The sequence below is a fragment of the Micropterus dolomieu genome, linkage group LG06 (genome assembly GCF_021292245.1).
Source record: "Micropterus dolomieu isolate WLL.071019.BEF.003 ecotype Adirondacks linkage group LG06, ASM2129224v1, whole genome shotgun sequence".
NCBI classification, from domain to species: Eukaryota; Metazoa; Chordata; class Actinopteri; order Centrarchiformes; family Centrarchidae; genus Micropterus; species Micropterus dolomieu.
Window position 1 is genome coordinate 3,016,236 of NC_060155.1, and position 25,842 is coordinate 3,042,077.

Consider the following 25,842-nt stretch of genomic DNA (forward strand, 5'->3'; position numbering starts at 1 on the left):
TCACTGTCTGCCTTGATTTGCCCTCAGACCTCAAGTTCATCCCCACAAAAGTCTCACCGCTTCTCTCTCACAACTGATTCAGCATGTAGATTATGTCAAGTGGGATGCAGACAAGCATGAACAGTAACACACTGAGAGGTTGGAACATTGACCCATTGCTTATGGTCGTGTGTCAAACTGCAGAGATACTGGTCGGAGGTGCTGAAGGAAATGGGGAGGATTCTGGGTACCCAATTGGAAATGGACCCAGTGTCCTTGATATTAGGGCTTTCAAATAAGAATATAACTAGGGCAACTAACAAGAGACTGTATAACATATTGACATTTGCTGCCAGAAAAAATATATTATTGCAGTGGATCTCAGATGCCAGCCCCTCTATTCAGGGCTGGCATAGAGTTATATTTCAATTAATTCCATTGAAGTATCTTACGGGTATCCTCCGCTCCAGGTCGGATCAGTTTCTTGGAGTTTGGGGGCCCTGCCTTAGGTCTCTGGAGTCTGGCCTGGCAAATGCTGTGTGGCGGGGAGTCTGAGTGGGTGTTTTTTGTTGTGAACTTAAGATATTTGTCTAGGCTGTTGCTTTAGCTATTGTTGTTTCTTTTGTTTTTGTTGATTGTGTTTATTTATTTAATTTATATTTTGTTTGTTGTTTTTCTTTTTTCTTTTTTCTTTTGTTTTTCTTTTATTTGTGAATTGGAGTTATGTTTTTGTTTAAAGAGGTGGTATTCTGCTTTTTGGCTTTTCCCAGTCCAGCCCAAAGGGAGTTCCCATCTCCCACAGAAAGCTCTGCTCTGAACCGCTTGAAAACAGCTTGTTTGTAGTCCAGCCCTTCACTTCCTTTACTTGTGACGTCACAATGAAAACGCCTCATAAACTTGCCTAGCGGGGTCATGCACGCCCTCAAACCAAGCTAGTCTGAGCGGAGGCCCTTTGACTCAACTCGCCTTTGTTTGGCTTTCCATTGTAGAAATGCTAGACCTGTACCTTCTTCCAGGTACCTTTTTTTCGTTTTATATTTTACAGTTTTTGTATGGAATTTCATCACTAAATCCACTTCTGAGAAGTTTTGAGGTGAGAAATCAGCTGTGTAGATTTCCAGTATTGACAGTTTCACGAGAAGTGATGGCGGAACAAAAATGTGCTTGAATATTTTTGGAGTTGAGGAGCTCCGCAAGTGGCTGCGGGGGGAAGCCTGCACCAACCCGTGGGAGGAGCGTGTGAGGCCGGCCAGCCGCCCACTCACAGAGCCCTCTGCTCCCGCCGTCACACAGACCGCTGCAGCAACAACGGCAGAGGAAAACACAGCTGGAAGCTTTTCATACCGCTTATCTGTCTTTACATTCTGAGGAAGGTTGAAACGTTTTAACTTAAAAAAGAGACAGCTGTGTGGATCGCTGGTGTGTGTGTCGCATTGAACATTACGTCGCGGCAGTTGTGTGTGGCGTCGCTATGACGACAAATACGTACTATCTCTGGGTGCTACCTGGAATGGAGTCGAGTCTATCGATTTGCGCTATGGTAGCATTCCCGTAGCCCGACTCTGTTTGCACCTGGAAATTTATTGGTTGTGAATTATATTTAAAATAAACACAGCAATGTAACTTCACAGACTGTTCAAGTGCGGAGTTGTTGGCTAACACAGCTAAAGTTATAACTATAATGCTAATGTTACACCTGATGTGAAAACTACTGAGCAAATGTTCAAATTGTTTGGCCAATTTTTATGTGAAATTGAGTTGAAATATGGTGATTTTTGTGGTGGTTTATGGTAAGATGTGGAACAATAATGTACTAATGGACTTGTGAGTAACTTAAACCATCTGCTAGGTTACGGTCGCACTACCTTGTTTCTTACGACCCGCCCTTCTCTACTGCTGATTGGCTAGTAGTCCTTACCTGGGGACTGCGCATGTGCAACTCCCAACAAAGATTTTGTACAAGTAAGATGCATCACTCTGTAGCTCAAGAGCGGAGCGTACAACACATAGGGTGAAAAGAGGAGCTGCAGCAATGTGCAGTATGAGAAAAATATGGTGTTTTTTGAAAATTAAACCATGTAAACCTGTTCTGGTACAACCCCTAATTAAGATTTTGAACCTGAAAATGAGCAGAATGCCACCTCTTTACGTTAATGTTTGTGTGATTGTCTGTGTTAATAATCCAATAAAAATAGGGGGGAAAAAAGAAAAAAGGAAAGCGGAACAATAACTGTGTCTGTGTAAAAGCATACTGCAAGAAATTCTTCTCAACAATATTTACATGAACCTGCTTTCTTTGAAAAGAGAGTCAGAAATCTACATATGGATTAAAGAAAGAAAGCAAAAACATCAAACAAACAAAATGTGGCATCATCAGAAATGAGGCACTGTGTGTAAAGACTTCACTGAGATAAACAATGTACATTATTGGTGTGGAATGAGCGTCCAGGGTTTTGGAAGTCTTTCTGCAAAGATTCGATCATGCCGCTGTTGACATAAGAACACGTGCACTCGCCTGAACTAACATCAGTATTAGACAATTATGCAAAACCCTGGATCATGTTCATTGATAATGTTTTTGAGAGCTCGCCAGCAACATTTTTTAATTCCAATACTACCCATGCAACTCTGCAGCAGACAGCAGCAAACAAAGATAAAGAGTAACATCTGGCAACTAAAGAGCCAAATAATTATCTTTCTTGGTGGAGCACAAACCAGAGCTAAAAGGAGAGTGAATCTGTCTGCTGGATGTGTAAATTTCAGTGCCAATATGTGCCCCCCCTCCTGGGAGCAACTCCCCTAGTTGTAATATAAAAAGGCCTATTGACATGCCAACATGTGAACAGCATGTGAATGGGGAGTACTGGCACCTATTTGTTTTCACTTCAAGTACTGCATGTGCACATAATACCTAGGGACAATAAGCTGGTATCTTCAACGTTGTAATCTGTATGTGTAAGTAGTGAGTAGTAGTAGTACTAGTGAGTTCCTTTTATTAACTTGTATTCTATAAGTGTGAGCTCCGTGTCTATAGATGTGGGCATTTGTTTGTGTGCATATTTGTTTAAGGGTGTGAGCATTATGCATTATGTGCAAATGTTTTCTTGTTCATCTGCTCACTTCAACATGATGTCAGCTGTTTGTTTTCTCAACACCTACAGAGACCTGATCAAAGCTCCAAGTGTGGCATTATCAGAGCATATTTTCTCAGAGATGAAAGATAAAAAGGAAGGTTTTGCTTTTTATGTCGAGTTAGGAAAATGTAGACTACATTAGTTCAGATCTTTTGTGAGCTGAAAAGCAGTTGATTGATTCAACTTGTCTTGCAACAAGGAACTGGGTCATGTGTTGGCTCAGCTTCACTGCAAATACCTTTCTTTTTCATTCCATAGGTTGCCTACAAAGTGAACATCAACAGGATTTCAATAATTAGAAAATTCTGCCCATTATTCAGTGTGAACCACAGTCTTTGGTAATCACACTTTGTCAGAGAGCCAGAAAGCGCAATCCAAAGATGCATCTCAAAAACACTTTTTGCAGACTTGCTGGTGAACTAGTTAATTTTTATTTTATTTATCCCTAATATTTGTGGGGGGAAACAAGGAACTTGCCTGACAGCAAAAGCTCCAAAAGTGAAAAGGTGGCAGACCTTGCAATCTCAAACTCATCTCATGTAACTTTTTGCAAAATACTTGAGTCAAAATGTGTTCAACCTTAAGCACAGATTTTTACAGACGTGCAACTGAAACAAAAAGGACCGTTTGAAGTGAGAAATCACAATCCAAGTAATCACATCAGGTCAGGTTTGAGCAGTGTCTACAGAATTAATCTCTTGACAACAGTTGACAGGGAAATTGGACAGTGTACAGACATCCTTACACATTTCAGACATCTCACCGATCATCCGACAAACAGCTGAGACTATTAATCAGGCATTGTGAACTAAACATTTAGCGCTGTGAGCAGGATTTGAACCTGCGCAGGGAGACCCCATTGGATTTCGAGTCCAACGCCTTAACCTCTCGGCCATCACAGCTTGCCTCAAAGTGCTTGTATTTTTACTGCCACACCCTAAACCTCTCTCAACAGCACTTGTTCAGTTGGTATTGCTTAAGAAGGATATGTAATGAAGTAGTTCTATTCTTTGTAACTTTACTTGGTTTTGTATTTTAACAGACAGATAGGCGGTTATTGTTTAGACCAAGGGTTTAGACCAGAGGCGTGAAAGAAGCAGGGAAATATTTTCTTGTAATTAAATCTGCCGCCCTGAATATTCGACTGTTCTCCATTCTCTGAGATGGGTGCACAGTTCTGCCAGCTGGTTGTCTCGGTGCAAGGTCCTTACCCACCTGTGCGATTTGTGTGTGGAAGTCCTCCTAATTCTTGCAGAATCAACTCTCCGTTGGTGAAATATATGGAGGATATGATTTGGCTGGCAAGATTGGCCTGTTTATCTGATATTTTCGAAAGGAATAATGTGCTCAACACTTCTCTGCAGGGAAAGGAGTGCCATGTCTTTTTGGTACATGATAAAGTCTCTGCATTCAGGAAAAAGTTGGACCTGCTGTGTGCTCATGTTGAACAGGGCCCTGTGGAATTGTTTCCAACCTTGGAGGACATTTTGGAGAAGGCAGGACTAGCTAATGCCTCTGAAATCCATTCAGCTTCCCTGCAGAGCCCCATGATGGATTGAGCATCCAAGAAGAGGAGACCCTACTTGACCTGAGCTCTAACGTTGGAGTTGTAACAGATGATGCATGGATGTGTTTCTTGCACACTTTTGGCTATAGGTGCAGACAGAGTTCCTATCCGTCTCCAAAAGGGCTATTAAAGCACCTATCCCTTTCACGTTCACACCCTGATTAAAAGCAAATAGCGGTCGAGGCTGCAGGTGGAGGGCAACGTGCTGGTTCCTGTCATCACTACAGCCACACCTTCTGTGTGCAGCGAAGACGCAGACTCACTGCTCACATTAAGGTAGAGAAGAACATTATAATATTCTCCATTCTGTTTTGTTAAAAAAAGTGATTGATATTTGTTCAAATTCCTTCAGAAACATGCACAAATAAGTATTGACCTAATTATTAATCATTATTGACTGTATTGTTGTTGCTATTTTTATTATTAATTAAATAAATATTATGACTTTTATTAAAACGGGGGCCTGACCTGATTTCTCTGAAGAGAAAAGCCCTGGTTTAGACAATTCCTCAGACTTTGTGAACGTGCAAACAGAACGCCAAAGTACCATTTTTAAAACCAGTGGTGAGAAATCATTACATTTCTTGATAGTTCTTACTTTCTCTGAAACATTTCAACTTGGTCTATGTTGTCAGATACACTCAACTTCTCAACTCTAAACGTTTAACGCTGTGAGCAGGATTCGAACCTGCGCAGGGAAACCCCATTGGATTTCGAGTCCAACGCCTTAACCTCTCGGCCATCACAGCTTATTTCAACAAGTCTCTATTTTGACTGTCACACACTAACCTCTCACAACAGCATTTGTTCTGTAGTTATCTCTTACAAAAATGTAATGCCATGTTATGTAATGGGGCATTTCCATTCTTTGTAACTAATTTTAGTTTAAATATAGAATGGTTGTTATTTATGTGCTGATATTTGTAACAGGTAACAGCTGCATGGAGAGCATATGCTGCCTTTTTTAGTGTCAGCACAGTACATGCGTGCAGACACAAACTCCATCAAAAGTATCTAGTATCATCTGATCCAGCTGTGATCTGCAGTGATCAGCTGCCGCCGTCATCAGAAACCGTTGTTGAATTAGCATACTCTGCGTGACTTCTGAAGTTACCATAGGTAGACGTTAGTCCCATATCAGTGGGACGTGCGGATGATTTTCTTAGATTTTTTGAAGTTAGGAATGAGAAATGTCTAGAAATTTGCATTTCTTGTAACAAGCCACACCCACTTTGTGCAATCATTACCAAATTTTTTATATCTACTGAGTAGGGACCCGAGATCGTACAAACCGAATTTCGTATGAATACATCCAGCAAATTACGAGGTATAAACTTTTTACAAGTGTAGCGCCCCCTAGTGGAAGAATATCACAGCGAAGCTTGGGCCGTGCATCTGAACAGACATGTCGAGTTTGGTTACAATAGCTTAAGCCAATTTTGATTTATGGGCATTTATGTAAAATTGTATGTGAAAACACAAAAGTAAAAATTAATGGAAAAAAAACAGATTGACGTATCAAAATTCTTTTGATAACTTTTGATTAGCGACGTCCATTGATGACCCTGCTAAAGTTTCAGGTCGCGAAACAGTCTGGGATGAGTTTGCAAAAATAAGTTTAAGAGAAAAGAGATCAAAAGTAATATAATTTGACATTTTTAGAGCAGAAGACCATTGGAACAATGATGCAGATGAATCCAGAAATTAAAATAACAAAAGAAGATATAGATATATCGAGATAATTGCAAAAACGCAAAGTGGATTGTTATAGTGCCACCATGAGGTCTATGAGGGCCATTTTTATGCCTGAGCAGCATGCACAAATAAATATTGACCTAATTATTAACCATCATTGACTGTATTGTTGTTGCTATTGTTATTATTATTAATATTAATTAAATAAATATCAGAGACTTTTATTAAAAGTCCCAGTGACCAGATTTCTCTGAAGGGAGGCTCACTGCTTTACACTTTGAAAAGCCCTGGTTTAGACAATTTCTCGGACTTTGTATCATCTCAACTTGGTCTTGTTGTCAGAAACACTCAACTTTCCCAAGTTAAACATTTAACGCTGTGAGCAGGATTCGAACCTGCGCGGTGAAACCCCATTGGATTTCAAGTCCAAGTCTGGGATGAGTTTGCAAAAATAAGTTTTAGAGAAAAGAGATAAAAAGTAATATAATTTGACATTTTTAGAGCAGATGACCATTGGAACAATGATGCAGATGAATCCAGAGATTAAAATAATGAAAGAAGATAGACTCTAAACGAAGCCGTTTTCGAGATAATTGTTAATAATAATTTTTATGCCTGAGTAGTGGGTGGAATTTCCAACCTACATGCCTATTTTGGTGAGTTTTCGTCCAGCAGTCTTTGCTGCCCAAACACTTTTAATGAATCAGAACAAAACCAATAGGGCTCCAGCAGCTTCGCTGCTTGGATCTCTGACTACAGTCACCGCATCCATCGGGGTCTTCCACCTTCCACTCCGTAAGTGCACGCACATGCATGTTGTCTGGTAACGAACGTGCTTTCAGCGGGATCACAGAGTTTACCAGGAAACAACACACTTCAATTTCTGATCAGCTAAACAGCTCTGGCATTTAGTAGGCTACAGAGAAAGCTATAAACTCGGCACAAAAATGATCGTCCATTAATTGAATATAGCGGGACAACTTAGAGGACGTTATCTCTTAAGTTCTCAGTGTGAGAAATACAAGGTGTGGCGTGTGAGTGTGTGAACTGAACTGAAATGCGTGTGTCTCACGGGGAATGTGTGAGACTTGAGAGCCCTGTTTAACCCCCAAAAAAGTCCCTTCTCGGGTGGTAGTACTTTCCCAAAGTTACGGTACTTTGGGGAGGTGGGCCTTGCCTTGCAGTGCAGTGCATTTCTCAGTGGTTGAGTAGAGGCTACTCGCTTTAAAGTTCTCATAGAACGGAAACCGGAGTCCTATTTGCTTCCGTATATTTAGATATAGTTAGCAGTATTTAACAGTTTAGCAAAAAGTAAAGCTATCTGTCTATCCTGAAGCTCTATAAATCACCTTGGTACCGTATTCTCTGTTGGTCTTAGAGGCTATGTTTGGTCCTGTTCGCTCTGGGCACCCATTCCGGAGCCGCTACCCGCCATCACTCCCTGCTGGGTCCCTCGCCTGTGGCCATAGACTTCACAAAGCCACCTGGCCAGAAAACCTCCATGGCTTGAGTAATATTAGAAGTCTAACGGTAAACACTAACACTCCCCCAGTGCTCCGAGCTCCCAGTCCAGGCAGAGCGGCTAATATGACTGCTAACTGAGCTAACTAGATAACAGCAGCTAGTAGCAGTTAGCTGTTACTTTAGCAACAAGTAAAGCTATCTGTTCATCAACAAACTCCTTAAATCACAGATAGGCAGGGCAGCCGGGGAAAACAGAGGGAGAACCAGAAAATATTGCTCTTTATCAAATATGATCCAGCTATCAGTTAATAAAGATGTGTTTTTGTTTTTGTACAGTAACCAGTGAGGTCCGGTTGGCCCCCAGAAACATTACACTCGGGTGGCGTCATAAAAATTAGAAAGCTTTTCATTGGACGCTGAAGTGATACACGTCCCAGAGTGCAGGATGAGTCATCAACATTTTAAAAGTTTTTCAGGAACTGTCAAACTCTAAAATACCATCAAGAGGCTCGTGTTATTTGCACAGTACAAAATATTTTAATAAAAACATGAAGTCAAAAACTCTGTCAGCAGCATCGTGTTTCTACTTTGCATGACTTATGAGACCCAAAACAGAGCCAAACTTGAGGGTCTGTTTCATAGTTTCTAAAGTCCTCTGTTTTTGCCCGTCCACACTAAAACGCTCTCCGGAGTTTCAAAACGAAAAACGGGGTTGGCAGCTTTTTCAAACTTCTTCATTGTGCAAACGTAGGTCTCCGTTTTTAAAGGAAAACTTGGAAGGAAGTGTGGATGTAGCCTATATCTAGGGGTTCTACATCAAGGGCAACTGGCGTGTCAGGTGCTATTTCTTTAGTTTCTGGTGGGGAGTCCCAGAAATTTAGGCCCTATCCACACTTCTCCGTTTTAGCTTGCAAAAGGAGAATTAACACGAATACGATCTCTGTCCATTGCAAACAGCAGATGGTCTCTTCCTAGTTACAGAAGATTTGGTGAAAGAATAAATAAATACAGACTAAGAAGTTTTTTTGGGAGTGTTTCCAAACTTCTCCGTTTCAGGTCTTCGTTTTTACCCTTGTAGTCTGGACGGGAGGTGCAAACGTAGCAAAAGGTCACCGTTTTAATGCGAAAACGCAGTAGTGTGGATGGGGCCTTAGCCTCTGAAGGAACGTTCACACATTAAGGGTCTTTGAGATCACGTTAGTCCACCTGGCTGTCGAGTAAAGGTTGTTAGATTCACGTGAGTCAAGGTGTGAAAGGGTCTTGAACTGCCTGAAAAGGAATGAAAGGATAGCATTGTAATCAAAGATTGACCAGTCTTTTTTGTTAGCCGGTTAAACCTGTTAGGGTGCTGTAATGAAAACATCCAAGTTTGATTAGATCTTTTGTTTCCACATACTACTATAGCTACTAAACATCAGACCAATGTGAGAACCCTTTGGATCCAATAAGTCCAATGCCTTTGACCATCAAAACGCATGCTTTCCAAGACCAAGCATCTTGGTTGATGTTCATTTACTCTGACTTTTACACATTTCCTCTCCTGTGCTTTCAAACCTAACCTGTTTTGTTCAGTTCAAACAAACCCTTTGTTTGCCGGTTGTCAATTGAACTCTGGTGTGGATCAAACAGCCGGGACCGCTTGAATATGTTGGTCTCGGCCCACTCCCAAGCAAACCCAGAGAGAATCAAAGTAGACCATAAAACAATAGATATGTGATTGCAGCATGATTTCAAAAGTTAAACTACTGTTAAAGTTCATCTGCTGATCGTGGGAACTGTCAGGGAAGGGACAGACAATTATGCAAGATTATTTGATGTGAAGGTAACCTTATACTACTACTTATAAAGACCAAAATTGATCAAATGGTCCAAAAAGAGGGCCTGCCTTTTCTGCTGTTTGCATTGCTTTAATGTTGCTGTGAGCAGGGTTTCAACCTATGTGTGGAGTCCCCGTATGATTTTGATTCCAGTGTCTTCACAGCTGTTCTCATCTGTGACACCACGATGGTGGAACTTACCTCTAACCTCGCCCTGTGATGGACTGGCGACCTGTGCAGGGTTTACCCCGGCTTTCGCCCAATGTCTATTGATTGCACTATTCACTAACTCTTACTTTCTTACTTCTTCCCCTAGGTATTCACCTCATTGATGCCTGATGCGCTAATAGCTCTTACTAGTATCTATTGTCACTCATAAATCTCTTACTTTACTGATGCTTATATGTTGTTCCTCAAATGTAAGTTGTTTTAGATAAAAGCGACTGCTAGATGAGTAAATGTAAATGTACAATGTAATACCAAGGCATTCGATACAGAAATTATTCCAAAAAAGTTTCCATATTTCTTTGCCCTTGAGGAAAGACAGTCCACATTACAAGTAAATGAAACCGCTTGCCATTAATTACACTTAGTAAATTAGATTATCCACAGCTGTCAGACCACACACACACACTGGACAGTGAGCGGGTGCTTCTCTCTTCCCCCCTGCCATGCCTAATTTCATTATTCTATTAAATAAGGTTCATTAACAGCGGCTGGATGGAACAACTTTGCTTCTAAGGTTTGATAAACACAACCACTGTGTGATTCTCTCTTGTTCAGTATATTATAGTCTTCTGGTTCCAAGTGACTGTTTCCCTGCGTTAATTGATGCTTTCACTAGATGTACAACAAGATACAAGAGTAAATAAAGTAAGAAATGCAGGTTAGAAGCCAAAAAGGTGTGAGCTTGTGAAAGATGTAGTTTCACTGGACTACAAGATGGTTGTGTGTCTACCAAGAAAAAGCTGTGATGGCCGAGTGGTTAAGGCGTTGGACTTGAAATCCAATGGGGTTTCCCCTCGTAGGTTCGAATCCTGCTCACAGCGATGTATGTCTTATACTACGTGGTACACTGTAAACAGGGTTCTTGTCACATCGTAAAGGAATGTGATCACACTGTATAGATTTCATTTCTTGCTGTCATAGTGTGAGCCAGATCACTTACAGATGTGCTGTGACTGACATAATTGCGTTCTGATTTTGTGGCCATATGCACATCATATTAAAATGCAGTGGTGATGGCTGAGTGGTTAAGGCGTTGGACTTGCAGGTTCAAACTCTGGTCACAGCGATGTAGCTTTTGTGTCTTATCTTCGTAACCATTTAGCTAATAGTACTGAAAAATATAGCTCAAACACCCCAAGATAATGCTACTGCACTTATACTGTTCTTCATGCAACAATAAATACCTAAAACCTTCATTTAAAAAGATGTGCCAGTCTGCCAGCAGTTGTATTGTAGGTACACACGGATACAGTATACTATAAACAAACTTCTTGTCAGATCATCTACAGGCATCAGGCTCCTTTCTGATGTGCTCTAGTTAACTCTGTGAGGGCTCAGGGCTTTCCCTGTGGGCTTTCCTGTCACATGCTTTAAGTATGCAACTCTGCACACGTTGCTAAATCTGAAAACCCATGCATAGCATTCTGACTGGAAATCCAATGGGGTCTCCCTGTGCATGTCCAAACCCTGCTCACAGTGATTAAAGAAGCTAAACAGTTCTTAATTTTAGGTTTGATTTAAAGCATCATACAATTAAAACTATTTTCTATGTGTTTATTAAACATCCAGATACAGACCGCATGTTAATACCAATGCAATCATATTCAAGATGTGGCCAGGCTTGGCTGCAAGACAAAAGAAAGATCACAGCGCAGTAGAAATCACATGACTTCTAAATCATGTCTCTAGAAACTATTGACACACGTTTCGGTTTACACAATATGAACTTGAGGGTTATCAAGAGAAATCATTCATACTGCTCATTTGGAAATCGAATACAAAGATGTTACACTCAGATTTAAACCCTTGCTTTTAGGAAATAATAAACTGTATATTATTAATAGTCCAATTGTTTGTTCAGTGTAAGAAATGCTAAATACATAATGTTACATATTCTGATGTGAAATAACATCACTAAATAACTGTTAGGGGAGTAAACAAAAGGTTTATTTAAATGTGACAACAAAAGACTGGGCAACGTGTTTCAGCCGAGCAGAATGGCAGGCAAGAAGGGAGACGGAGTAGTCCAGGCAGTGTGAGAGCGGAGCGTGGTATTCACCTTGGACTCTAGAGGGGAAGTGATCCTAAACACAGGGTTAGTCCAGGGTGTACAAAGAGAAAGCACAAAGAACCTTTCTTAGAGGCAATAGTTGGCCTAAGCACATACACCACATGTGGACCATGAGAAGGACCAGGGTTGATATACTGCAGGAGCTTGATTAGTGGAATGAGGACCAGGGCCCGTATTTATCAAGCTTCTCAGTCAATTACTCATAAGAACACTGCAAAGAATTTACTTAAAAGTTTAATAATCCTTGGCTCAAAGCTGTGCTTAAAAGTGAGTTATCAAGCATCTCAGTCCTAATTTAAGTGAAGTGTAGGACTAAATCTTAAGTGTCATTCTTAGAGCTGATTCACAACAATTTGGGATTTTGGACATAGACCAATCACTAAACAGATCCAGATTCCTTATTTAAGAATATTTGTGGATAAATTCACAGTGAATGGTGAAATTCCTAAGAGGAGTTTAGGTTCACCACACATTTGATAATGAAGAATTCTCAAGAGAATTCATTATGTACAGACATACAAATTGGGAATGAAAGATAAAACAGTATCTTTATATGTGCCATCAATTGTGCCTACTACTCCTGGGAAGCCAACTTGATTCATTGGCTTCATTGCATGAATTGCGTTTGCTTCTGTTGGATTGCACGGGGTGTTGGGAAGTCGATGAAATGCCTGACATCATGTGACGTCATCACAAACTTCAATTTAGCTGAAAACTCATTGCTGTGTGAAGTCAGTGGTGAGATGACGTCCCTCACCAACTTGCTGACATAGATGATGCCTGCCCTGTCCAAATGATACTGTATAATTAACTGCGCATTGTCAAATAATTCAGAAACCTTCTTCCTCTCCTGAAAGATTTGCACATGTCTCTGTCTCCACAGTGCCATTACTACTGCCCCTACTGTTAGCTCCTTAGCACTTAAGAGACCTCTCGAGCTGTCTTAAATAACTGGGAGAGTAAGAGTCATTCTTATGACGATGTAGCCAAGGACCAATCACTGAATAGATTTCCTTATTTAAGAATATTCTCAGATAAATTCACATTGAATGGTGAAATTCCTAAGAGGAGTTTATAGTCAACACACATTTAACAATCCATCCATCCATCAATCGTCAACCGCTTATCCTGCGTACAGGGTCACGGGGGGCTGGAGCCAATCCCAGCTGACATCGGGCGAAAGGCAGGGTACACCCTGGACATGTCGCCAGTCCATCGCAGGGCCACACATAGACAGACAACCACTCCCACTCACATTCACACCTAAGGACAATTTTGGGACACCAATTAACCTAGTCCGCATGTCTTTGGATGGTGGGAGGAAGCCAGATCACCCAGAGAGAACCCACACGGACACGGGGAGAACATGCGCCAAATCACAACAACAGTTATCTCAGAGCGCTTTTCATAAAGAGCAGGTCTAGACCGTACTCTATGATGCTATTTACAGAAGCCCAACAGTTCCCACCAAGAGCAAGCACCAGGCGACAGAGGCAAGGAAAGACTTCCTTTTAAGAGGCAGAAACCTCGAGCAGAACTATGGCTCAGGGTGGGCGGCCATCTGCCTCGACCGGTTGGGGTGAAGGAGGGAGGGAGGGAGAGAGAGAGAGAGAGAGAGAGAGAGAGAGAGGCAGTGTACACAATATCCAGACAGAGGTACAGACAGTAAAGGTGATGTTGCTATAGACTAAATGAAAAATGGTACAGATATTTATAGTAGTGTTAATGATAACAATCGTAATGTTAATGATTATAATAACAATAGGAATAGTAGCAATAGTTGTTGCAGCAGAGGGTGTCGAGCAGGAACACGGGGGCAGCAGGTGACCCGCAACCAAAGATCCAGACTCCACAGCTCCAGAGCCAGAAACACCTGCAGGAAGTCATAGGAGGAGAGAGGAGAGACACGAGAAAGCACAAGACTACCAGAAAGGGGAGAAGTTGTGTTAGTAACATGCAATAATGGGATGAGGTTGCATACGGAGGGAGAGAAAGTAGAGGAGAGAGGAGCTCAGTGCATCATGGGAAATCCCCCATTAGTCTAGGCCTATAGCAGCATAACTAAGGGATGGTTCAGGACTACCTGAGCCAGCCCTAACTATAAGCATTATCAAAGAGGAAAGTCTTAAGCCTACTCTTAAATGTGGAGATGGTGTCTGCCTCCTGAACCCAAACTGGAACCTGGTTCCACAGGAGAGGAGCTTGATAGCTGAACGCTCTGGCTCCTAGTCTACTTTTGGAGACTCTAGGAACCACAAGTAACCCTGCATTCTGGGAGCGCAGTGCTCTGGTGGGGTAGTAAGGTACTATGAGCTCTTTAAGATAAGATGGTGACTGACCATTAAGAGCTAAAGAATTTTCAAGAGAATACATTATGATATAGACCTACACATTAATAAATGAAAGATAAAAAAGTTTGTCTTTATATGAGCGCCATCAAATGCGCCTACTAATCTCGTGAAGCCAGCTATTTGCATGAACTGCGTTTGCTTCTGTCAGATTACGGGGGGTGTTGTTGGGAAGTCGATAAAGTGTGAAAATGACGCCCCTCCCCAACTCGCTGACAAAGTTTTTGCCTGCGCTGTCCGACCCCTTCAATTCACAAATTCTTTCGCTCATGAAATATTCGCACATTTATCTACTCGTCCCTCCCGCACCTGCTGCACTTCTCTCATGCCCATCAACCAATGAAAACCCACTATTAAGACTCCAGTACAATTACCACAGATTTACCAGTTGTATTTACAACCCATGAACTCCTCATAACATGTTTTTAAAACATTATCTTTTTAGTGTTATTTATCATACAACATGTGTGTAACATACAACAATTTGAACAAAAACACATCACCATATTTCTACCTTGTTCATCAATATGAAATGACGTTTAATCTCAAATTTACTTATAATGAACTCTTTTATACTCTGCTATTTATACTGGGTTACATTAAGTTTAAAAGTAGGAGTAAATTTCATGAATTCTCAGCACTTAAGACTTTGAGAAGCTTGATAAATACCGGCCCTGGTGCCTAACTGGAGCGTGGCAGCAGGAGCCAGAGAGTACAGCTACGCCCAGACAAACACACAGACAACACAGAGAGACAGACAGGAAACACAGGGAAGGGGGGAAACAAATGAAAACACAAGGGATGAGGGGGAGATAATGTCGTACCGCAACAATAACTACAACATTTGTAACTTCAAATAGCCTTACAACAAGCAAAAGTGGTTCTACCCAGATCTTATATATTTTCATTTATAGTGGTGAATGGACAACCTGACTATATAAAAGATGTCATGTATATTCAATTATTTTTTAAACCTGGGAACCTTCACATATGCCAACCTGTGCTGCAAAACAGCAGCTGCAATTTCATCTCTAAATTGTTGCACAAGCCCATTTGGCAGATTTGCTTGTGAAGATTACAGGTAGATTAAGCAAATCATTTGTCATGTTGCAACCTGGTTAACCTCTACTTAAATCAAGTGTAAAGTCTAATACCGCAATTCACAAATGGGTCTGAGTTAATGAAGTGCTACTTGAAATAGAGAGAGAGAGTGAGGGGAAACAAAGTGAGAGATGAGTGAAAAAGTGCAACAAAGTGTGGGAAGGTGCGAGGGCCGATATATAACACGAAGACAAACACAGTTATTATCGTTTTCATCCTAAAATAAATGCCCTCATTAGCTGGGACGATGCAGGTCATTAAAACATCTCGAACCTCCACCTGCCGCTGCCTTCAGGAGCTCCTGACTCACATCATTGCATTCACATCCCATCTCACAGCTCTCACTCATATCAGCCCACCACTTAATGGCATAACACGCCTAATATAACGGCAAGGTGCAAGGTTAATGCAGAACAGTTTAGTGTGCATTATATTCATTATGCTAATGACTTTTAGTTTGCATTGCAGTGCCCTCCAGAATCACCACCTGGGGTAAAAGTGAGCCAAACAGGCAGTAAAATTACCCATCAGAAAAACATGCACTTTCATCCTGTACTAATTGTCTCAGAGATAAAACGACTTATTTAATACTACTATTTTTGTTTCAAAAGCAATATCACAGTTTCAGTAAGATTCATTTGAATTTGATGATTAATGCAATATCAACTCAGAGCACAACGGATTTCATTTGATTTATGCATTTTATAGCTTTATGCTGCTTGTAATTGGTAATAATGGAATTTTGAATTATTTTTCCTTTGAGGTAGCTGAAAGCTAAAATAAAAATATTTGAGTTTACCCAAAATGCTACAGAATGTGTCTATGTCTGAAAACAACTGTAACTAGTATACTGGTACAGATAAGTATTGCCTTAAAATGAATAAAACAGTGTCTCCTTATTTTTAATGTTGATTCATGCACTACTTGCAGCGGGGGAGGCATTAATATTTCATAAACAATAGATTTCAAATATTATCGCCACTTCAGCCCATATTTCTCTGTGTTCGTCTGGTCTACATTCACTGCTAAACAAAAGCTGTGAAATGGTGGCGGGGCACCAGATAAATCTAAATGGGGATAAATGGGGTCACTGGTTCAGGGGCTGGTAGGGATCAGCAGGCGATCTATTACAGGGTTGGAGCTGCGGGTGTTTCCTGAAGCCAAATCCCAAAATCACAAGATGTGAAAGATCTAGTAAGCTGTTAAGGTTAGAGTAGAGACCTGCACTTGAAAAGAAGGTGTTTCAGTATTTTACTGCAGTTTCTTGTTACTTATCGGCAGATATACACAGATACTGATTTATCTGTGATGAGTTAAAATCAAACAATATTGTAACCTGTGATTTATCGATCTAGCTCTAGTGACACATTAAAGAGGTGGTATTATGGTTTTTGGCTTTTCCCCTCTCCTTTATTGAGTTATATATCTTTTTTGTGCATGTAATAGGTTTGCAAAGTGAAAAAGTCCAAAGTTCAGCCCAAAGGGAGTTCCCATCTCCCACAGAAAACTCTGCTCTGAACTGCTTGTATTCCAGCCGTTTCCCTTTGATCCCTGTGACGTCACAGGGATGAAAGCAAAATGCACCTCATATAATGCTCGCCAAGCAGCTAGTCCAACACTAGCCAAGCTGGTCGGCAACATGTACAGCTGAACCGAAGCCGTGTTTACTGGCTTCTCGCTGACCCACCCTTGGAACTGCACATGCACATGTGCAACTCCCAACAAATATCCTTTAGAGACAAGATGTATCACTCCATAGCTAAACCGAAGCATTCAACAGGATGACAAAATAGCAAAAATATGGTGTTTTTTGAAAATGAAACCATGTAAACCTGTTCCGGTACAACCCCTAAATAAGATTTTGAAGCTGGAAAATTAGCATAATACCACCTCTTTAAGGCATATTTCTTGTGTATCTGTACTGGTCAAACCAATCCAAATTCCTTTGAGACCAATGTTTTCCAAATCATCCTGTTTAAATATATGTTAGTACTCCTAGTGCATGTTAGTGATTTCACATTTTTAATGAATTATTAATTAATTAATTATTAATGAATTAATCTGTGTGTTCATGATAAGAAAGTCTCGTCTTTAGCAACTTTTAGTCAAGTAAGTTGACTGTTTGTCAGTGAATATTTTCCACCAGCTTTCATCGGTCATTGCCATGTCTATCTGACTTCTTGCCAATTGATTTAAACTCACTTTACTCTGAGGTGTCTCAAGGTAGATTGTCCACAAGTAATTAAGTGTTTCTCCAAACCCTCTAAAAGATGACCTCATGAACCATCATAGCACTTTTCACAAAACGGGCAGATTAATGGGACATCTTTCTAAACAAAAGTGATGGTAGGTGAGAGAGGACGTGGGTAAATCTGGAGAAACACAATTATGTGTGACAGAATATTATTGTGGAATATTTTCTTTTATACCTAATTCAAATCACACCAGGGACACCTGTATTTGTGAAAGCTTCACAACCACTCACCAAATCAGTTGAAATCTAATGAAAAACGATTGTGCTCGATTCAAAAACTGTGTGACTGGGTTAACAAGACAAAGCTTCTCATTCAGTCAAGCCCCTCGATGTTTCCTGTCTGGAAACCTCAGTCCTTATCACAGACATCTTTCAATTACCCCGGCGGGCTCTAAGCTGCCTTTCTGTTTGTTTTCACCGCATTCATTTAGTGGGAACTCTAATGGCCCTCCTGGCCTCACACATTATGTTTGCACTTATCGCCATAAATGTGTTTACCTCAGTTCATTTCATTACCTTTATGGTTTGGAGTGAATAGAAAACTATGCAGTGTAAGCATTCAGAATCATGACTGTAATTGGGCTCATTGCACAAACACAAAACTGTCAGATGTCAGATGAGTTGTTTTTTATGTAGAGGTACATGGTAATGTAATCTTTCCGTTTGTTAGATATAAGATCTTGCGTCATGCTGTGGAGAAAATGTTCAATGACTTCACGTATTTATGATGCTGTTTTTCAGGGCCGAGCAACATGTTATCAACCCTCATCAGTCCCATACGATACTGGGATACTGGAGCATCATCAGCTGACAATTCAAGTAAATCTTTTACCTTCTTGCTCTTTAAAATGTTGTTCTATGGTCTGCTACCATGGACAGATTACCATGACATGATACCACAGCGGTCAAGTATCTAGCCCACATTATGTTGAAATTATGTTGATTATTTTGGTGTATTACATTTACCATATTTAAGTTTATACTTTTCAACCCACTCCAAAACACCCATATAGTGTGTGCTTAACATGAAACCCCATGAAGTTTTGGATAGTCATTCATGTTTGTGTCATATTACAGAATGATTTGTAATAATTTTAGTGATCCCCTGACTTTTCAACTAGCACCACGTTATCAATCAGTGTGTTTACATGCTGTTTTTAACCAGGTTACAGTTGGCCATGTCCAGTCAGCTGACATCTTAAATGTGATGTCAACCTAGTTTCCCCAGATAGATTTTGTCTGAACAACGCAGATTTCTCTGCATCGTATATAGGAGTTTCTAATTGGCTTTTTACAAAAAAGACTGTAGACAAGAGACGTAAACAGCAGAGAAGATGGATGAAAGGTGAACACTTCAGGAGCGACACATTCTCGTATTTAAAATGATTCTATCCAAAGGTGAAAGTCGCCTGTAGAACTCTAAAGTTAGTTTCCACTGCTGAACATTTGACTAATTGCTAAATTCACAGCATCTTCTATCATTTAAATAAGAAAGCCGTTGTTCCAAAAAGGTTGGGAGCAAGCGAGAGATCGGATGTGTCCATCTGTGTGCCCATGGGAGTGTTGGTATGTGATCTGGCAAACTGTTGGCACATTGCAATCTTAAGACAGCTGGAAGCGATTTCATGCTAAGTCCAAAACCTTTATTTCATTTGCCTGGTGCTCTGGCCATTTTTTATGCTGTAAAACTAGCAAAACTGGAGTTGGACAGGCGCCAAACGCAACTGCGCCTTGCGCTTCACACCGTGAGTTTAAGTTGTTAAAATAGGGTCCTTAGTGTTGTTACGCACAGTGCATGTTGCTGTACAATTCACACATACAAAATGCATTGTGATTCTTATAGAAATATCTAATTTCCATTCATGTTATGTTTCCCATCATGATTTTGATCTGTCAACAGGTACCAGCAGTTTGGAGGTGAAAGAGAATCAGGATGATAAAAGTCAGGTGGACTGTGACCTACTACGAAAGTTTCATCCATCAGCTTTTTGCACAACTTTTCCCAAACACAGACCAAGAGCTCTGAAGAGGAATCAGCCTTTGGTGGATGGAAAAGAACGGCTGCTCTACCAAAGCCACTTGCCTTGTAAAAGAGCAGCCTGGGCTGTCACTCAGAAGAACGCGCTGGTGCAGCTGAACGAGTTACGACCCGGTCTGCGGTATGAGATTGTTTCAAAGACTGGCCCACTGCATGCTCCAGTGTTTTCTGTAGGTGTGGAGGTAAATGGTTTCCACTTTGAGGGCCGAGGACCAACAAAAAAGCAGGCCAAGATGAGGGCTGCAGAACTGGCTCTCCGGTCATTCATCCAGTTCCCCAACGCCTCCCAGGCTCACACCACCATGGGGAACTTCACCAGAACTCCTATGGATTTTACAGCGGATAAACTAGACATCCCCGACGCATTCCTCAAGGAGTGTGAGCCATCGCTCCGTGAAAACTGTGACCTCCTGCACTGCAACACAGCGAGAAACGAGGTTTTCTCCAGCGTTTACAACCACAGACGACTTGTTCGACTCACACTAGACCTGGTCTCAAAAAGATGTGCACTTAGCACCTCAATTTTAGAGCACCTTAGTCCAGTGGTGCTGCTCAATGAGCTGCGACCAGGACTCAGGTACCTGTGCCTGACAGAGAGAGTTCACGGCAGGCCAATGAGGAGTTTTGTTATGGTGGTACGGGTGGAGGGGAAGGTGTTTGAAGGGTGTGGTCACAGCAAAAGACTGGCCAAGGCCCAGGCAGCAGCGGCCGCCCTACAGTCTATTTACAACATAAGTCTGGAACCGGAGAGAAAGATTATGGGCCTCCAGGGCAGCAGGGCCAAAAATCAGCTACCTCAGGTGAGTAGGTCAGCCTTCTGTTTTTTTTAATAAAGATCTTTTTTGAGGCAAAAATATACATATTCAGTTCATAAATACAACAAACACAGTCAAAGGCAATTATAAAGTGTTAATAGAGTGCTTAGAGATCTGTTTCAGTCTTTTGTATGCCAGTATGTTCCAGGGAAGACGCTGAGATCTATCCAAAGTTCTCCTCCTCCAGTATTTGTTTAATGACCATATCAATGTCAATAACAGTCAGATCTAGCACATCGGGGTTTTCCACAGTTTTATACAAACAGTGCTGATTATCAGTAGGAACAGTTCTTTTTGTTTTGCGTCTTCTCTCCCAGCATGCCATACATAATACCAGTAAAATAGATGATGTTTCATTTTCCTTACAATTAATCACGGCACATTCTTTTATTTTTACACAACAGCTCTGTGAAACTACAGCTCTCACTGGAAGTCTGCTGACAGAAATGAGCTCTCAGAATGCCTTCTGTGCCGTTATTATCCGTTAAGTTTGTATATTTAATCAACCCCCCATGTTTAAAATCATTTATTTTATTAAAGATTACTTTGCTTGTTAACCCACACCAGTCTATCTATAGATGCCAGTGTTCTGTAATAAAATTTCCATATAGTAATCTGTAGGGCCCATGTCTTTTATTCATTTTTAGCTGACGCTTTTATCCAAAGCGACTTACAATTGCTATACATGTTAGAGGTCGCACGCCTCTCGCAGCTAGGGCTTAAGTGTCTTGCTCAGACACAATGGTGGATGGGTCACAGTGGGAATTGAACCCAGGTCTTCCACATCAAAGGTAAGCATCTTATCTATGCGCCACCACCACCCCTCTCTTACGTTGCCTCAGCCTTTTCTCCACATGGAGCGATCTCCAACCCAGAGAGCATTATCAGAGATGGCAGCAGATACATTTTTAATAAAATGCAGTTTTTAATCGACTACCAAGCACCATTTTATATATATATATAATTTCACAGTAAGTATGCAGCTCCATATATCATTTGCCCCTTGTGAGTTACTCTCTCCTAGTTGTCCTGGTCAAATATTCCTCTTGCTTGTCTGTTATGTTAATAATAAATACAGTGGAATGGAATAATTTTATGTCTAACTTCCCTAATAGTGCTTCTGACCCCTTAGAATTGCCGGGTTTTGACCCTATTACAGTTTTCATACTGCAAAACTATTATTTTTTCCCCCCTACACAAACTGCCAGGTCACACATTTGTAGAGAAATGTCTAGTCAGCATTTTACACAGGGAATAAAGAGAGGAGACTGGGAAGTGTAATGTAAAAAGGAATTTATTTCAGACTCATCATATCAGTACATGCCCTTCACATGTTGAAGAAGACGCATTGGAGACATCAGTGTCATGTCAGCTTCAAGCAGTGACACTGAATTTGCCCCTTCTCTTTTTAGCTTTCACCAGTCTTCTAAACGCTATGGATAAATGGGTCTGAGGTGCGCCGTATGCTACCAAATGGAGTGTGCCGCACATCAGAATGGCCATCATGTCCTGCGGCCTGAGAACTGGATGGTGTCCTGTATGCTCGTCTGAAGCATCTAAACAACTTCATTATATCCCTGAGCCTCCGAGAATTGTCCTCTACGTCTTTTGCTGTCGTGCTTTATGAATACAAGAAGATTTGTCTCCTGACATCGGCTCCACAGAGGTGAAGGGGGTGACTGAGCATGGCTAATGCTGAAGCATGCTGTCATCCAAATATGTGAAGGAAGGAGGAAGGAGTTGTCAGGCAGAAATGTAGATACTTTATTAAACCCTGCGGCAGATATGCTAAGAGACAGGAGGAAGCAAATGTAACATTTTGGATGAAAAAAAGCTTTTTGATGCTCTAAATTTGAACAAAAGGGTGACTTTACCCTGCTTTAGGCAGATACACCAAATCCTCTTTGTCTAGAAGACAGTTTTTTTACTGCCTCCCCAACTGATCATTTAGCATCATCTCCCCTTCAATATGAACTGTCTGTCAGGCAGCATGACGCATTAATGAACATTATTACAGCACATTAGGGATGAAGGAGGAGCAGCAGCAGACCAAGGAGATTGAGGTGGAGCGAGAAGGCGGTGTGAAGAGCATAATAATCTGACAGATAATTGTTTAACACACTCATTACACACGACCTTGTGCAACTGTCATCCAGAAAACATTGAGCAAGAGAGTTTAGTTCCAAAAAAACCTCTGCTCTTACAAAATGATGGCCACAAAAAAGGTTGAGACATACAGACAATTACAGACACCGAGGTCATGTCTCTGTAATATCTCTTAGCTTAGGGCAGTTAACAAGATGAAGAGTTTAAATTTCATACATATATTACACACATTGGGTTATTTAAAGCTGACACTGAAACAAGTCGCTCATCGGTTTCTATAGAGCGATTGTGAAGCTCAGTGTGGTGGCTCCGGCTGTCCCCATGTCGGCAGTTCCTGACTCGCCTAACTCCCAACTAATTCAAAAATGGGCAAAGAGGTGGAGCGTGGGTGGAGCTAGCAGACAGCCAACGGCTAGCCACCTGTGATGGCACCCACCTTTGACTCAAAGTGGCCACGCCCTTACTTATGCATAATCCAAAGCCTTAATATGATTAAATCAGATGAGTTATGTAAAAATTCACCATCGTACAAGCAACACATTCTCACTCCATACTCGTCACGTATGGATGCTTGCTCAAGACCCCTTGGCGTCGCTTTATAACTCCCTTTTGTGACGTTTTTGGACATGTAGGGCTCAATGGTCAAGTCAGCAACAATAATATTCAATGCCCTGTCAAGTTAGCAATAATAAGTATGCAACTGGTTAGACTTTCAAAATAAAACTAGTGGTTAATATTGTGAAAGAGCACGTGGTAACGTTGTGAAACCTCGCAGTTTGGTTAGGTTTAGGAACAGATCATAGTTTTTGGGTTAAATTAACTTTGTTAGTAACATGACTTTACTTATGTACGTTAAGTAACTGTTGACTTTTTGTTTTACATAGGAAACAAACACCGGTCTCCTGGATGAAAGTCCAGTATCCTGTCCACCCATCCACCCCAACCTCCTCCTTACTCTGACTTTTTTGTGATTTATTCCCTATATCTGCTTTTAGCATTCATAAATGATGCTACAGGGCTTCCCCGAGTGCGTTGAAGTATGACGCTAAAGGGAGTTTAGGCATTCCACGTTGGTAACTTTATCAGCCCCAGAGATCAAATGTCAAATATCTGACCAGTTTTCGTACAGGGTGAATATTATGTGTTCATAACAATATGATATGATAACACAAGTTGTCTGAGTGGCCGTTCAAAACATGTGTTACTATAACATTATTGTGTTAATATTTATAAAACTCGGTCACAGTGGACACTCACCTGGTTAGTTAAACTACACAGTCCAGTTTAACATGACATGGCCTTATTATTGTCTAACAAGCTGATCATTTCATCAGTGCTAAACTTGTTAACTTTGTAGGTAACTTTTATGCTCCAATTATTGTCTTTTTAATCTGATATCTGTGTTGGTGTCAGGTCACATGACCTTCTTGTGAATGTGTGTTCCTAGCTTTCAGAAATATATCGCAGGGTGTGTGAACTGATCAGATGACTTCTAACTTGTATTTACTGTACTACATGCTATATACTGTAGCTAGCAACAGCAACCGGAACAGGGGGTGGCTGCGGCTCAGGAGCTAGAGCGGGTCACCCACTAATCAGAAGAACAGTTCGATCCCTGGCTTCTCCTGTCTGCATGTTGCAAGACACTGAGCCTCAAATTGCTTTCGATGGCTTGTGTGGGTGTGTGATGAGCAGTTGGCAGCCTCTGCCATCAGTGTACGAATGTGGGTGAATGTGAGATGTAGTGTAAAGTGCTTTGATTAGAAAGGCTCTCTACAGTCCATTTAACCAAATGGAACAAATAAAAAATTAAAATGTTCTTAACACACATTGTTCCACTGCCTGCTAATTAATCAATTAATGAAGATTTGACAAGGCGGTGGTAATATCCATTTCAGAGGAGCCTATGTCATGAGTCAGCTGTTGCAAACAGTCTTTGGTCTTCAAATGTGAACTTTGTTGGAGATGTTTCCTAGTTTACGATACAGCAGACATGTTAAATTTACGGGTGGTTCCAGTAAAACTAGAATGCCGTTACTTTGACCGTGCTCTGCCCACTAACCTAGACTAGACCACATTAATATGCTGTCACAAATCTGAAATTAACTTTATTCTTCATGTACTTAAATCTGCTAAAAACATGACCTTCAAATCAGTTGTATGTTTTTTTATCTGATTGGGATGATTATGTATGAGAGTGCATGCAGTTTAAAGTTTAGACAATCAGTGGAAGTGTAGTTTATCCACCCATCGCATACAAATGTATTTATTTAACATGAATTATTTGCAGATACTATTGTGCTCAATTCAGACTGTCAAATATTTCATCTGCTTCCTCCAAACTGAAGAAAGAGGTTGATAGGCTGAGTAGTCTTATTTTCTTTAAAATATTCTACAGACAAGTAAATAACGAGAACATTTTGCAGAACCTATATTTATATGATCTTATCAAAGCGTCACTGGTCCTCCTCCAATTAAGCATCCACACAGCTGTTTTGTTTTGATGCTCCTCTTTGCTTTTTTGCTGAACTTAGCTACATATAGCGAATAACTGTAACTTCCTGATGTCTGCCAAAAGAGTGGCACTCGTCTAAAAATATAATTAGACACATTTTGACAAGTAGAAGTGTGACATCTCCCTCCACAGACTGGGGGAGTTTAGAGAGCGAAAAAACTCTTGGCCATCAGTGACAGACTGTCAAGAGACTTTTGGCGAGCCTGTCGTGGTCCAAGTGAATGTCACAGCTGTTGGTGCATCCCTGCAGACTTTGAAAGTTTTCTGTGTGTTTTTGGTGGCTGTTGTCTGGTGAAAATAAAGACAGCAGAAAGCACAATGTCCTCTGTTTAAATATAGGTAGAATGTAGCAGTTTCTCCTGCCAACTTTACGTTAAGTGTAGGAACATTAAGACTTAACAGCAGCAATACGCTTTTAGTAAACAGAGAAGGTTTTATAGGAAATTATTGGTTATTATAAACCTTATGATCCGTTCATTTGCCATTGTTCAATCTTCAATTCAATTCAATTTTATTTATATAGCGCCAAATCACAACAACAGTTATCTCACAGCGCTTTTCATAAAAGAGCAGGTCTAGACCGTACTCTGTGATGTTATTTACAGAAGCCCAACAGTTCCCACCAAGAGCAAGCACTAGGCGACAGAGGCAAGGAAAAACTTCCTTTTAAGAGGCAGAAACCTCGAGCAGAACCATGGCTCAGGGTGGGC

At 40.9% G+C, this 25,842-nt stretch overlaps 2 protein-coding genes and 3 non-coding genes across 7 annotated transcripts in view; 3 read left to right on the forward strand and 2 right to left on the reverse strand.

Moving 5' to 3' along the window:
• The window catches only part of LOC123972848 (disco-interacting protein 2 homolog C), a 459,676-nt gene that overhangs the window by 61,637 nt on the left and 372,197 nt on the right, over window positions 1-25,842 (forward strand). The window lies entirely within an intron of this gene.
• Window positions 3,934-4,015, reverse strand: trnas-cga. The gene has a single exon. It is a non-coding gene; the product is annotated as a tRNA-Ser (tRNA).
• Window positions 5,348-5,429, reverse strand: trnas-cga. The gene has a single exon. It is a non-coding gene; the product is annotated as a tRNA-Ser (tRNA).
• On the forward strand, window positions 10,624-10,705 carry trnas-uga. The gene has a single exon. It is a non-coding gene; the product is annotated as a tRNA-Ser (tRNA).
• LOC123972853 (double-stranded RNA-specific editase B2-like) overlaps window positions 19,811-25,842 on the forward strand; it is a 22,462-nt gene continuing 16,430 nt past the window's right edge. Inside the window, exon 1 of the mRNA XM_046052574.1 lies at window positions 19,811-20,496. Within this exon, the coding sequence (XP_045908530.1) occupies window positions 19,930-20,496 (567 nt within the window). The 5' untranslated portion in view covers window positions 19,811-19,929. The remainder of the gene's footprint in view (window positions 20,497-25,842) is intronic.